Source organism: Arachis ipaensis, chromosome B10, assembly GCF_059453495.1.
Source record: "Arachis ipaensis isolate K30076 ecotype BB chromosome B10, ASM5945349v1, whole genome shotgun sequence".
Taxonomy (NCBI): domain Eukaryota; kingdom Viridiplantae; phylum Streptophyta; class Magnoliopsida; order Fabales; family Fabaceae; genus Arachis; species Arachis ipaensis.
The window spans coordinates 128,190,142-128,205,079 of NC_142435.1; the positions used below are offsets into that span (position 1 = coordinate 128,190,142).

A 14,938-nucleotide genomic window follows, 5' to 3' on the forward strand; every position below is an offset into this window, starting at 1 on the left:
TTCAAAGGGAAGTTGCTTAACTTTACTCAAACTCATTTCCTTTTGATCTATTGCTAAAATATGTTTGTCATCAAGGGGGAGATTTTTGAGTTAAGAAATTAACTAAAATTAATTAATGATGACAAACATTATTTTGTTGGGCAAAGAATATAATTAGTATTGATTATTTATAATTATATGAGGCTGAATATTTATTATTGCAGGCCAAAACAAATCAATACAGTAGCCCAAAGTAAATGGAAAATAAAACAAGGCAGATGGGTTAATAACATAAACGAAGTCCAAAGAAAAACAAAGCTGAGAAATCAAAACGGGCCAAGCAAATCATAACCCGATCCAAGCCCGATTTGATTTCAGCAAGCAAACCCCTCTCATTTGCTTTACCAAAAGCAACGTTCACTTTTGTGCCTTGGTCAGAAATCAGAAAAAGTGAGAGAGAGAGCTTCTTCCCTACGCTATTCACAGAAGAAAGAAAGAAAGAGAAAGTTAGACAAGAAAGGTTGAGGTCAAATGAGCAAGTTCAAACCAAATCAAGCTTAGACAAAGGTTAAAGGTAAACCATTTCCTATTGCATGAATACTGCGTTCTTCTCTTCTTCTCAACTCTCTGCCATTCCAAAAATGGGTTACAAGAGAAAGTTGATTTCTGCCCTAATCTGCTGTGTATCTACGGTCACAAGTAAGTATTGGGGACCAAGTAGCTTATCAATGGCTCAGATCCATTTTACCGTTGGAAGACTTTTGTGGTTGCTATTTTATGGCTTTCGGTCAACAAGAGAAGGTCAGAAGCAAAGTTTCTACTCTAAGAATTAATGAGAAAAAGTGAGTTTGTGGGTTGGTGAAGCATAGTGCTCAAGAAGTTGACCTAGAAAGAAGAATCCAGCAACATGCAAGGAGATAAAAGAAGATTTCTGTTCATTCAGAAGACAAGGAGAGAAAACCAGGGATTGTGGTTTTGTTCTGTGAAGAAGTTCTCTGAAGAAGTCCCTCTACTTGGACAGTGCTTTCTTTCAAAGAAGCATTCTGCCAAGAATGAAGAACTGAGTCAGAGACATGCAAATCTGGTTTATCACATAACAAAGAGGCTGTTGATGAAGTCAATCTCCTTCATGTTTTACAGATTGTATTTTTACTTTTCAATGTTTATCTTTCTGTAATTTCTTGAGTGAAAAGGCATATTGAGAGAGCTCAAGTAAAAGCCATGAGTGGAAAGAGGCTGAGTGATACAATTGAGAAAAAAGCCTAGAGTTATTTTCAGATTTCTTTAGGTATGTATGTGTCTTGTATCTTGTACCTGTGAGGTATCCCTTCCTTAGTTGGGTTAGCACTAAGAGTGAAGAGTTAGGTATTAGCATAGCTAATGTCAAGTTAGGTAAGAACTTGAGTGTGAAAGGATTGGGTCAATCCTGTAAAATTGGTGTATGTAATACTTTTAACTATAGTGGAAATTTCTCCATTGTTGTGGAGGAGACTGGACATAGGTTGCATAACAAGAGGCAACCGAATCAGGATACATGATGGTGTTAGCTCTTCTCTTTTCTGCTCTATTCTGTTTTATGATATTCATGAGACAAAAATAAATTGTCTCATAAATTTCCGCTACTGAGTTCAAACAGAATCAGAATTACAAGATTAATTAAAAGAGGTTATTTCAGTAACTTAAAGAAAGGCATAGATTCAACCCCCCTTCTCTAAGCCTACTACAACCTTCACTCAGTTTTAAAAAACAAACGCAACCTAACTTCTTTGACGTGGAGCTCACTAATTGGAGTACCAGTTGACATATTAATTTATTGGAAAGTTTTTAGGTATACCGATACATTGGTATTTCCGTAAATTTTAATCGTTGATCTTAATTATATATATTATATATTTTTAATAATTAAGAACAACTGTTAAAAATCTCTAAAACACCAATGTACCAATACACTTAAAAATTTTTCTAATCTATTTTGGTAATTTACTCTACAATAAAGCTCCACATATATAAATAATTTAACCAACTAAGTCCAACCAAGTCTCTTAGATTCACATGCTTCTTTTTCATGCCTTCTTCTTCTTCTTCTTCTTTCAAATTCTTCAAATTCACACACGCATATTCTTCTTTATTCCTGATGCTACGTCTTCTTCTTCTACTACTTTTTTTCATTATTTTTCAATTTCGTTACCTTCATCACCAACAATACCTCCTCCTCCTCCTCCTTTTCTTATTGGAATTTCTTCTCCTCCTTCCTTTTCATCCTTCTCCTCCTCCTCCATCATCATCATCATCATCATCATCATCGTCGTCGTCGTCGTCGTTATTGTCATTGTCTTCTTCTAATACGTATCGTCATTATTGTTATCATTATCATCGAATTTTTGCCATATTGATGACATTGTCTGATTCAAAATTAATTTGGATGTATTTTTGTTCAAAATTGACTTAGTCTGTGCTTGTTTTGAAATGAGTTTGTTTGTGTATCGTCATCATTAAATAATTTTGGTTCATTCAGAATTTAATTTTCGATTCATTTGTGAATTAACTGAGGTTCACTTGATACTGCTGTTAAGTATTGACCAAATTTTTTATTCCTTAAGAAATTTCGGTTCATTTCTTAGTTTAATTTATGTTCATTTGGTTTCGTTTCGCTTGAATTTGCTAAACTTGTTCATGTGTAGTTGTTTAGTTAGTTTTTGTTCAAATCTGAACTAATTTCGGTTCATTTGTGAATTAAATGAGGTTCACTTAATGCTGTTGTTAAGTATTGACCAAATGTTTTATTTCTTAAGAAATTTCGATTCATTTTTTAGTTTAATTTAGGTTCATTTGGTTTCATTTTACTTGAATTTGCTGAACTTGTTCACATGTGGTTGTTTAGTTAGTTTTTGTTCAAATCTGTATTAATTTCGATTCATTTGTAAATTAATTGAGGTTCGATTCATTTGTGAATTAATTGAGGTTCACTTGATGCTGCTGTTAAGTATTGACCAATTTTTTTATTCCTTAAGAAATTTCGGTTCATTCTTAGTTTAATTTAGGTTCATTTAGTTTCGTTTCACTTGAATTTGCTGAACTTGTTCATGTGTGATTTTTTAGTTAGTTTTTGTTCAAATTTGAACTAATTTCGGTTCATTTGTAAATTAACTGATGTTCACTTAATGCTGCTGTTAAGTATTGGCCAAATGTTTTATTTCTTAAGAAATTTCGGTTCATTTCTTAGTTTAATTTAGGTTCATTTGGTTTTGTTTTACTTGAATTTGCTGAACTTATTCATGTGTGGTTGTTTAGTTAGTTTTTGTTCAAATCTGAACTAATTTTGGTTCATTTGTCAATTAATTGAGGTTCACTTGATGCTACTGTTAAGTATTGACCAAATTTTTTATTTCTTAAGAAATTGCGATTCATTTTTCAGTTTAATTGGTTTCATTTCACTTGAATTTGCTGAACTTGTTCATGTGTGGTTGTTTAGTTTGTTTTATTTAAATCTGAACTAATTTCGGTTCATTTGTTAATTAATTGAGGTTCACTTGATGCTGCTGTTAAGTATTGACCAAATTTTTTGTTCCTTAAAAAATTTTGATTCATTTCTCAATTTAATTTTGGTTTATTTATGAGTGAATTGAGGTGCATTTAGTCTCGTTGTTATGCAAATTCAAAATTCCTTCTCCTCATCTTCTATTACTCTTTTTTTTTTAATTTTTTCTTCTTTATCTTCTTCTTATTTTATTTTGTCATAATTCTTCTTGTTTCACTCTCTTGAGAGGAATAAAATAAAAAAAAAAGAGAAGAAAAATCAAACAAAAAAAAGAAAAAAAATATATAATGCTGCAGAATTATAAAGGAAAGGAGGAGAAAAAGAAAAAAAATGGAATAACAACAGCAACAACAAAAAAATAACGATGGGAAAAAACACGCGAAGAGAAAGGAACGCAAAAAAAAAAGGAAGAAGGAGGAGGAGAAGAAGGAGAAAAAGGAAGAGAAGGAGAAACGCAAAGAAGAAGACGGCGACAATGATAACATAAAGCCCCAACATAAATGATTTGGTTGAAAGAATGGCGTGTACACTTATAATTACGATCTTTTGGTGAGAATAATTTTTATGATTAAACTTAGATTACAGTAATACTTGAGTTCAATGTTGTCAGAACCGGACCGACCCGGCCGGTCGGACCGGAAAACCGATGAACCGGTGTTATAACCGGTCCGGGCGAGACATATAACCGGACAAGGAATCAAACCGAAATGACCCGGATTGAACCGGCCGGGTTTAATAAGAACCGGAGAACTGGCGGGTTTCATTTAACCTGGGCCGGTTCGAACCTTTTTTTTTTCCTTTTTGCTGGAAACGACGTCGTTTCCTAATAAAAATTAAAAAAAAATAATAAAAAGAGCTGCTGCTGAAACTAACCCTAGCCTCCATCCGTCTCATACCCTCATTCACTGCATCCATCCCCTGTTTCCCCCTTTCCCTTCCCAAACGGTTACTTTGGCCATGAGAGCTGACAGCCGAGAGATAGAGAGTCTGCTACTCTGCTTCAGTTCGTCACCGGCGCGGAGACCCAGCAGCCAGCAGCCAGCAGCTTCAGCCAGAGTTCGTGCGCCACTCACCACCGTGAAGAAGCAGTCGCCTCCTCGTCGCCTACTGCCTCCAGGTCGTCAGTCGTGAGTCGCCACCTCCTGTCTCCCTCTTCTCTGCTCTGCTCGTCCCTCCATCCCTCCAGGGTCCAGCCGTCCAGCCGTCCAGGTATGTAGTTTTAATTTTTTCATTTTTTGAAGTTAATTTTCAATAAGTTATTACTAAACGACTACTGAATACTGATAGTTAGAAACTTAGAATTAATTGATTATTGTAGATTGATTATGTATGCTGGTTTCTGTTTGATTTCTGTTAGAATTTACCCAAATTGGTTGTTCACATATGTTTGATACTTTGATTTCTGTTTGATTTTTGTATGTTGGCAATACTTCCACATGTTTTTCTGTTTGATTTTTGTATGTTGCCATTACTTTCACATGTTTTTCTGTTTGATTTAGTACTGATAGTCAGAATTAATTGATTATTGTAGATTGATTCTGTATGTTGGCAGATGAGAACATGAATATTGTTTGGTGTGTGGAAAACAGGTGACTTGATAGTATGTCCAGAAGGAACAACTTGTAGGGAGCCATATCTATTAAGATTCAGCTCATTGTTTGCTGAGTTGCTGATGAAATAGTTTCTGTGGCTATGAATGCTCATGTCAGCATGTTCTATGGGACCACAGCGGCAGGCTTGAAGTGTTTGGACCCATCTTCTTCTTCATGAATCCTTGGCCATGTTACCACATTCACATTATGTTTATTTTCGTATTACTACTTATTTTTAGGATTTGAGACTTAATGTTTATTAAAATACTATTGAAGATATGTTTTTTAACTGTTAATTTTTAAGTTTTTAGCTATTTTATACGTTTTACTTATGTGGGACCGGGTTAACCGGTTCAATCAGTGACCCACCGATTGAACCAGTAACCCAATGACCCAGTAACCTGACAGGTTCGATCACCGGTTCGGTTCTGACAACTATGCTTGAGTTGCGTAGCAATCTGTTTACTCTAACCACTAGGGAACATAAGAAAATAACCAAGCACCGAACCACAGGCTGCTTTCACCCATTAATCAAAACATTGGAATGAGATTAGTCGCATAACTGCAGACGATTTGACAGAAAGAGGAATCAAAAGAATGATGAAGCTAGGGGACGACGAACTCAGCTTAATCCTGAGCCATCTCCAAGACCCCCATGATAGAACCTCCTTCTCGGAAGTCTGCAAGCGCTTCCTCACAATACACGCTCTCACACGAACCTCCATTCGTCTCATCGAACCAGATTCCCTCCATTCTCTTCTCCCGAGGTTCCCCAACCTCACCCACTTCCACTGCTCCGCCCCTCTCTCCGACAATAACCTCCTTTTCATCTCAAAAACATGTCCCAACCTCAAAACTCTCAACCTCTCCTTTCGTCCCTCCTCCCTCCACCGCCGCACCTTCCGCCACTTCTCCCACCGCGCCATTTCCTCCATCGCTTCTCGATGCCGCCTCTTGTCCGCGGTTTCACTCCGTCGGAGAACCGGTGTTGCTGATGCTGGTGTCGCCGCGATCTGCGCCGCTTCGAACCACCACCTGAGACACCTAGACCTGGGGCGGTGCTCCCTCGTGGGAGACGGCGCGCTTGAGGCGATCGGGCGCTTGAATTCTCTCCAAGTTTTGAACTTGGAGGGTTGTTCGTTGGTTACGGATCTTGGGTTAGGGTTTTTAGCTTCTGGGCCATTGACCAAAACTCTCAAAGTTTTGGTTCTTGTGGAGTGCGATAGAATCACCGACACTGGGGTTTCCAATTTGAAAAGTTTTTCCTCTCTGGAGGAGCTGAATCTTGCGGAGTGTGGGCCCAAGGTGACGGATGTTGGTTGCGTGGCGGTTTTCGAGGCGGTTACTGGGCTGAAAAAGGTGAATTTGTCATGGCTTGTGAACGTTACTGATGCTGCGGTGGTTGCGATGGCGGAGCACGGGCAGAAGCTGGTGGCGGTGAACTTGACAGGGTGTGAGTTGGTGAGTGGGGTTGGGATTAAGGCATTTGAGGGACATGGATGTTTGGAGTCTCTGGTGATCCCTGGTTGCCACTACACAAGTGCCAGTGATTTAGAATGTGCGGTTCTTGGATGCAAATCTTTGAAGTATGTGGAGCTTGATAAGGGGCTTATGTTTTGGTTGCCATTGGACACACAGGAGAAAATTTCTAGGTTCTGTGACTTAGGTTGGAGCTGAATATGTCTCTTGGCATGCCTAATGCCTTAGATGATACAGTGGTTTTAAATTGTGATTGTAGTAGTCGCTCTGTGATGCTCAAAATTGCGGAAAATCTGGCATAAAAGGGCAGCATTTGTCCCTGCAATGTTGCGGTAAAACCATGGGTGTTGAATGTCCAATAGTGTGGTCTTTTGCTGCTAGAGAGTTTAGAAATAGCTCTTGAAAATGGCTGTCCACATTATGATTTTGTACGACAATTTAGTGCTTTTTATGATTCTAGTTCAAAATATGATTTTGATTTTGATCCCCCAAAGTTTAAACCAGATATGCTAGTAATAACTTAGATTATTATTAAGAGTGGTTGTTACTTTTTAATTATTGAGTATTTTGATTAACTGGTTTTGTTTGTAGAAATGTTCACACTTTACAATCAAAATGCTCAACAGATTTTTCAGTTTAAACTTTGAAAGATCTTTTCCCCCTGTCCTTTGTCTATGGCAAGTAAAAGAAGTAAAAACACTCAAGGAGATAGTTGGAGATGAAGTACAAAGGTGACAAAATTAAGAGCTGTGGCCTATGCTATATGAGACGGACTTGTATATATAGTACCTGTATTTATGTGGAGAAAAACTGGATTCATAGTCTGGTAGAGGCAATGTAATATATCAGATTGAGGATTCTCCTGTCAAAAGTGTCAAGGTAATTGATTGTATGAAGTGAAGAAAAATTATTAGAATTTGAAATGCTTGTCTTCTACCTTCTTGTTGCTCTGAAAATCAAGGCCCCACTTTGTATCAACAATTATCGAGTTATTCGAGTCTCAAAATGGTCTTTAAAATTTCAATTACTTCAATTTGACTCCTGAATTTTCATTCCGTAACTCACATTAGCTTCTCATATTATTTCGGTTAACACTGGACTGACGTGACCTGCTAACTCACATTAGCTTCTCATAGGTAGTGTTACTTGTCAGAACAACATTCGGATAAACAAAGGGATAACGCGTCTGTTAGTAACCATTTGGCAAAATAAAGGAGGATGATGCGTCTGATAGTGACACGTGGCATATTGACATATTGACATAAACGGTAGGTACCATGTGATATAACACGATTTGTCATATTTTAGTTATGTGTCACGTATCATAATATGATTTGTCTATTGTGTTATTAGTATGTTATCTTTTTAAGTGATTAAAATATGTATTTTTTTAATGAATAATGTTATATATCCAAATCCAAATTTTTTTTATAAATTAAAGTTCAACTAAGTTAAATAATAATACTTGAAATAATGTTAATCATAATTAATTTTTATTATGTTAAACCAATTTAGTTAGACTTTGTTAAATAAAAAATTTGGATGTATAGCATTATGTTTTTTTTTTATTTTGGTCTAACTTATGCTTATTACCATCAATACTAATTAATTAATAAAAAGATTATTTATATAAAATTATTACAAAATAATTTGTTTGAAAAATATGTAAAGAAAATGATTAAATTTACTTCTTTTATAAACATTTAATAATTTTTTGTTGTTCTTATTTTTACCACTCTTTCAAATTCATTATCAAAATCAAACTCTCACGTCATAAATCGTATATATTGTTGGAATTGGAAAACCGTTTAATACAGAAAGGAAAAAAAAATATTAAATCATCTTTCATCATCAGCTCTTATTTCATATTTTAAATTTTTTGAAATAGTTTTTTATATTATGTAACAAGAATTTTATTTAATTTACATGTGAAAAAGTAGATGAAAAATTTGAAAATTTAAAAAATATTAATAACTTTGAGTTTATAAAATAAAAATAAAAAAATATTTCAGAGGCTAATTTAATTTGATTTTTTAATTTTAGAGACTAAAATGAATTATGAGGTAATTTGTATCATTTCAAATAATAATATACTAATGATATGTTAATAAATTATATTATAATATATAGTACTATTATTTATGTCAAACATATCATGTGTCATTAACAGATATATCATTTTTTCATTTTATATAGTCAAATCTTGTTCTGACACGTAATACTGACCGACACGTAACATTGACTGTTTATATCAATATACTATATTACCACGATATTAATAAAAATGATTTGAGAGGCTAACATGAACATGAGTTATAAATTAAAAATTCAAATATCAAATTAAAGTAACTAAAATTTTAAAAGTCAATTTAAAATTTTAGGTAAATTTTAAAAATTAATTTAAATATTATACCATCACTTAACTTTAGAATGAAGAGAAAGGGGAGTTGCATGAATATATCTATTTATTTGTTATGTCAGCCAAATATTCTGATTTATCTTTCTAAACTTGTGATATTTACAAGTCTAATGTCAAAATAAAATTTAAGAAATTAATCCACTGTGCTATGAATTATGATGAATAAGTTCTCCGAAAATTTTTTTTCAAGATACTCTAGTTATATATATTTATATACTCAAAATAATCATTTAAATAAATAATTTTTTTATTAAAAATAATAACTAGAAAAACCCTACCTGTGGAAATAAGAGTTACAATCTCGCAACAAAATTTAACATTAACAAAGTTTTTTTCTATTAAATGAGATCAGTTATACCATATTATAAAATTCAATTATATTTCATACATATTAATAAAATAAAAAAATAAAAAATAAGTTTAAATTAAAATTAAAAACAATAAAATCTTAAAAAAATCTAACATAAAATTACAAAATAGCATGATCATCAAGTTCTTAATAAAATTAAAATAACATAAACAAAGATATTTATACTCTGGTCCAAAAATTTAACCAGGCTCAAAACGAATAAGGGCCAATTAAGAGGTCTGGTTTAGTCCACATCTACCCAACTTTATAGAGGTCGGATGCAGCGATATGAGTCTGACTCTACTTATCCAAATAAATAACCGACTCCTAAGATATCTCCCATTCATCTAAAATGGAGATCTCAACGACTTCCTTGAAAAAAGAGAACGGTCACCCACCAACAAAGATGGAACTAGTTTAAAAGGTGGTTATCAATTTTACTATAAATACACTGACACCTTGAGGTATATTCAGGACCCAATCTACTAAAAACCTGCTCAAAACCCTTGCTAACTTAAACATTGGAGTCCCTTGTATGTACCACTCCCACCTCTTTACAAACAACTCGGAAGGTTTCATCTTTGTTGGAGAAGACGTCGGATAGACCTTTCAAAGGTGTTTAGACCTCACGTTCAAGCCCTAAAGCAACCAGTTTTAAGTAACCTTCGGAACATTGGCACCGTTGCCGGGGACCTAAAAGTCTACACCCAACAATGGTGGATGATCAGCCCGAAGACAGATATACGGCATCTGAATCTGAACTGGAATACCATAATGACGACTGTGCGCTCGTGATCCCACCAAAACAAGATAGAGCAGGTAGCCCTAATGGGGAAGGGAACGTTAGGAAGCCCTTAACCCGGGAAAATTCTTTCAGAAATACACCCTGTAAACCCCATGAAATTAATAAATAATTATCCAATAAATTAATTATTATTCAAAGAAATTAAAAAAATTAATTTTTATAATTTAGAGGGGTAGAAATATTAAAAATACGAATTTTGACAATAATTTTAAAGATTTTGGTCCAAAACATAGCCAACAGGCCGAACTGGTTGAACCGAACTCGAATCGTGCCCAAGGCCCAACTTATTAAGCCCAAAGAACAAGCTTTCCTCCTCATTTCAGCACTGAATTTACGTAGAAGGAGAAAGATTAGCGTAAAAACCCGTAACCCTCACCTCCGAAATTCAATCGCCCATAACTTTCAATGCGGAGTTCCAATTGACAAGTCGTCAGTGGCCACGTGTTCGTCTCGCAATTCTCTTCAATTATATCTGAATAAAGTGGTAAGAAATTAGCATTTCTCTCCCAGTTCTCCCTCCTCAATTTCATGATTTTAGGGTTTGGGTATTGAGGAATTGAATGATTTTGATGGTTTAGGTGAACTTTAGCAGCGGATAATCACTGAGTTTTGTCTAATAGATCTATGGCAAAGGTAAGAAACTGTTAAACCCTTGTGAATCGTTGAATTAGTGAACCCTATGATGATTATAGTGATATTGTTTGAATTAGATTGTGTTCTTGTTGATTTGGAGTTTAATTGAACGGTTTGAAATGTAATATGGGTAATTAAGTTTGAGGAATTGATGTTTGGAAGCTTGGAGCTTGTGAAAAGAGAGATTTTTTAGGTGTTCCGAGTTTAGGGAGGAGTCAGCCAAGATATGGTTTTAGAAAAGATTTAATATTGGAATTAGTTTGATTTTGAAATAATTTGCTATTGGAAATGATTTGAATGACTGAGAGCTGTTTGGTTTGGTGGTTGGGACCCTTGAAGGGTGGCAGAAGTTTGAGTTTTAGAGGAGATGCTGTTGAAATTTTTATAAAAATTAGAAGCATGGTTTGGGGTGATTATTTAGAAAGAATTGGTTTTAAGGATTATATCTTTTAAATTTGATTTGTTTAGAAAAGAAAGAATTATGTTTTAAGTCTAAATTATTGATGAATGAATGGGAGGTATGATAATGAGAAATGATGATAGTAATAATGATGAATTTGAGATTCAATGAGATAAGAAATGATGATGATAATGAATTTAAAAGTATACGAGAATTGCAAAAAAAATTGAGACAAATTGTTGATCCTTTGTACGTAAGATGTGACAGGGCACTTTAACTCCCCAAGTTCCTGATAAACCCCAATTTTGTGGTTTATCCTGTACTTATTTTAGGAAATTTTATCACCTTTTCCCACATTTATTCAATGAAATAGCATGGTTTTGTAATTCTCCCTTAAATTGTGCTTGAGTGTAAAAACATGCTTTTTAGGCCCTTAAATTGGTGATTTTAATTCACTTTAATTCCATTCGATGTCTTGATGTATTTTTTGAGTGATTTCAGGTTCATAAGGCAAGTATTGGATGGAAGAAATGAAGAGAAAAGCATTCAAAGTGGAGAATGCATGAGGAAACAAGGATTTGGAGTAAATCAATCCACGCACACGCGCACGTGTGGAAGTGAAGTTGCATGGCGACGCGTACGCGTACATGACGCGTAGGCGTGGATAGAAAAACCGCCAAGCAACGCGTACACGTGACCCACACGTACGCGTCGATGCTCGCACGTGACTCACTTAAAGGCAAAATGCTGGGGGCGATGTCTGAGCTGCCCAGGCCCAAATCCAACTTGTTTCTGAGGGTATTTGATGCAAAATTGAAGATTGAGCAAGAGGGGAGCACTTAGTTAGTCATGATGAGCCTTTAGTTAGTTTTCTAGAGAGAGAAACTCCCTCTTCTCTCTAGAATTAGATTAGGATTAGGTTAATTTCTCTTAGATCTTGAATTGATTACTTGTTTTCATCTTGTTTCTTTTACAATTTCTTGTTCCTACACTTTCATTCTCTTAGTTTGTGATGTTAATTTTACTTTTATGCCTCTTTTATGTTTATGGATGCTCATGTTGGGTTTTAATCCCTTTTAATGAAATTTAATGTTTGATGTTCTTTTATTGTTGATTTGAGTTGTGAATTTACTTTTCTTGCAATTGGTAGTTGGTAGATTTATTATTCTTGCACATTTATTATGCTTTCCTTTTATGCCTTCCAAGTGTTTGACAAAATGCTTGGTTGGGCTTTAGAGTAGACTTTGAGTATTCTTGACTTGGAAAGAGTAATTGGACAATCTTGAGTCATTAATACCCAATTTAGATTGGTGATCTAGAGTTGTTAGTTAATATTATTTTCACTGACTCTAATCTCTTGCTAATTCAATTAGTGAGTTGATTAGGAGTTTTGGCTTGAGATTAACTAGTCTTGTTTGACTTTCTCTCATGGAAGATAACTTACACCTTCTTCCAACATTGGAGATGACGAAATAAGATAAATTCTTGTTAATTATTGTTATTAGTGACTAGGATGGAAAGCCTATGATCTCAATCCTTGCCATGAATGTCTCTCTTTATTAATTGCTTCTCTTTATTACTTGTTTTCTTTAGTTGCTTACTTGATTTACTTTTCTTGTCATTTATATGTCTTGCCCCTTTTACAAATCAAACCCCTTGTCATTTCATAGCCAATAATCATTCATTTCATTGCAATTCCTTGTGAGACGACCCGAGATTTAAATACTTCGATTAATTTTCATTGGGATTTATACTTGTGACAAAACCAAATTTTTGATGTGAGAATTGTTTGTTGGTTTGGAAGCTATGCTTACAACGAAGTTCTTATTTCTATAAGAGAAATTCTAGACCGACACAACAAAATCTCGCTATCAAAATGGCGCCGTTGCCGGGGACTTGCAATGGTGCTATGTTATTGGCTATTGTATATATTGTGAATAGCTTGATTTTTGGTTTGTTTGTTAGTTTTTGCTAGTTTTAGGATTTGGTCTCTTTGTTTCTTGTTAGCTTTTGTTTTTATTTTCTCTTATCACCATGAATTCTCATCACTTTGGCTATGAGTTTGGTTCAAACTATATTGTAGGAGATGGAAGCTTTAATGATAGCATGCATCAAGGATTTGGAGACCAAAGTTTGACAAGAGTGCTTGGGGATATGACTACTCTCTTCACGGAGATGCGCAAGGACCAAAAGGCATTTCATTCCATCCGAGCCGTTCAAGCGCCACCCTGACACAACTACTCTTCGGATTCTTATGGGTATACTCCTAATCCTAATGCATACCAATTTAATGTATGTGATGACCCCTATTGTGATTGTCAACCACAACCACCACATACATATGAACTCCCTCCTCAACATAGCCCTCAACAACCATACTCACAAGCCTCATACCATCATTCACCTCCATATAACCCTAACCCATACCCACCATACCAACCACCATATGAACCATCTTTAGAACCACCATTCCAACACCAATACTCCCAAGAGCCACAAATTCTATGTACACCACCTTAAGACTCTCACCAATATGAACCACCTTCCAACAACAACACCTTTCCCTCAAACAATGAGCCCTCTCTTCCACCATCGCCCCCCAATGAAGCCCTCACGCAAGAACTATGAGATCTTGAATCTCATATCCTAAGGCAACAAGAGGGGACGAAAAAGGAGTTTAAGGAGATAGAAGCCAAGATGGCTATCATGGTAGAAGCCGTGAGTCACATAACCTCCCACCTAAGATCATGCATCCCAAGTACTCCCATTGTTGAATGTGGAGAAGCAATCAAGGAGCCTAGTGAGGGAGTGGACTTGAAGCTCCAAGGTGAGGAAGAAAAGTTAGAGCAAGAAGTACAACAAGAGGAGGAGGTAGAGATTATTGAACAAAAGGAAGTAATGGTTGGATACTTAGGATATGTTGAGTACATAGAGGAATCTCGAGTTGAAGAGCTTTCTTCCTCGGTGTTAGGAAGGGATGTTAAGGAAGTGGATAGAGAGTTGAGGGATATTGATCAAGAAGTGGATTCTATCATTAGTGATTTTTTGTCCACATTGATCAATCCCCTTGATGATCTTGTTGAGCCTTCTTCCATTGAATTAGAAAGCAATGTTGAGGAGGATGTGCAACCTCTAAGGCATATTGTGGATGAAGAATTGGAAGAAGTGTTCCAAGCGACAAGCCCTCCTATATATGATGATTCCACATCAACATATGATCCTTCTGAGCTTGATGAGTCCTTCCCCGATATGCTTGGAATAGATGTTGAGGTAGACCTCACTAAACTTCCAATCTATGATTTGAGTGATGGGGAAGAGATAGAAGAAGTTGGTGAGCAAGGAATTGAAATTGAAGAAACTTGCAAAGAGGTGGAAGTTACAAAGGAAGACCACAAGGGAATGGACCTTGCATTGGCCAAGTGTGGGGAGGTCACCCTCCCTAAACCACCATCATCCAACACAATATTCAAGTGGGTAAAATTCCTATCTCTAAGCTTTACTTTCTCACTTGAATATGGTTTGCTTGAAAATGATGGTCAACTTAGAGCCCTTTGTGGAGTTAAGAGTAGGGGAGAGTTGTGTAGTGGTTGGAGATACCCCTCTAAGTTCATTATGGTTGGAAGCTAAGCTCGAAATTGAGGAGCTTAGATTGGTGTAATGCTCAATTGAATGGGTCTAGGAGGATCGTTTGGTGCTCACATGAGAATTCGGATCACTTGCCACCCAACTGGAATTGTCTTGATC

The 14,938-nt window shown here is 35.6% G+C and overlaps 1 protein-coding gene across 1 annotated transcript; it reads left to right on the forward strand.

Annotated features, from left to right (window-relative positions):
• Positions 1–5,706: 5,706 nt before the first annotated feature.
• LOC107624212 (F-box/LRR-repeat protein 14) lies at positions 5,707–6,786 on the forward strand. Its single transcript, XM_016326695.3, has one exon. The coding sequence runs from the start codon at positions 5,707–5,709 to the stop codon at positions 6,784–6,786; it is 1,080 nt and encodes a 359-aa protein (XP_016182181.2).
• Positions 6,787–14,938: the final 8,152 nt, after the last annotated feature.

Bases quoted from the DNA above. Each gene is read 5' to 3' on its own strand.
- LOC107624212 (XM_016326695.3), top strand. From the start codon at position 5,707: ATGATGAAGCTAGGGGACGACGAACTCAGCTTAATCCTGAGCCATCTC.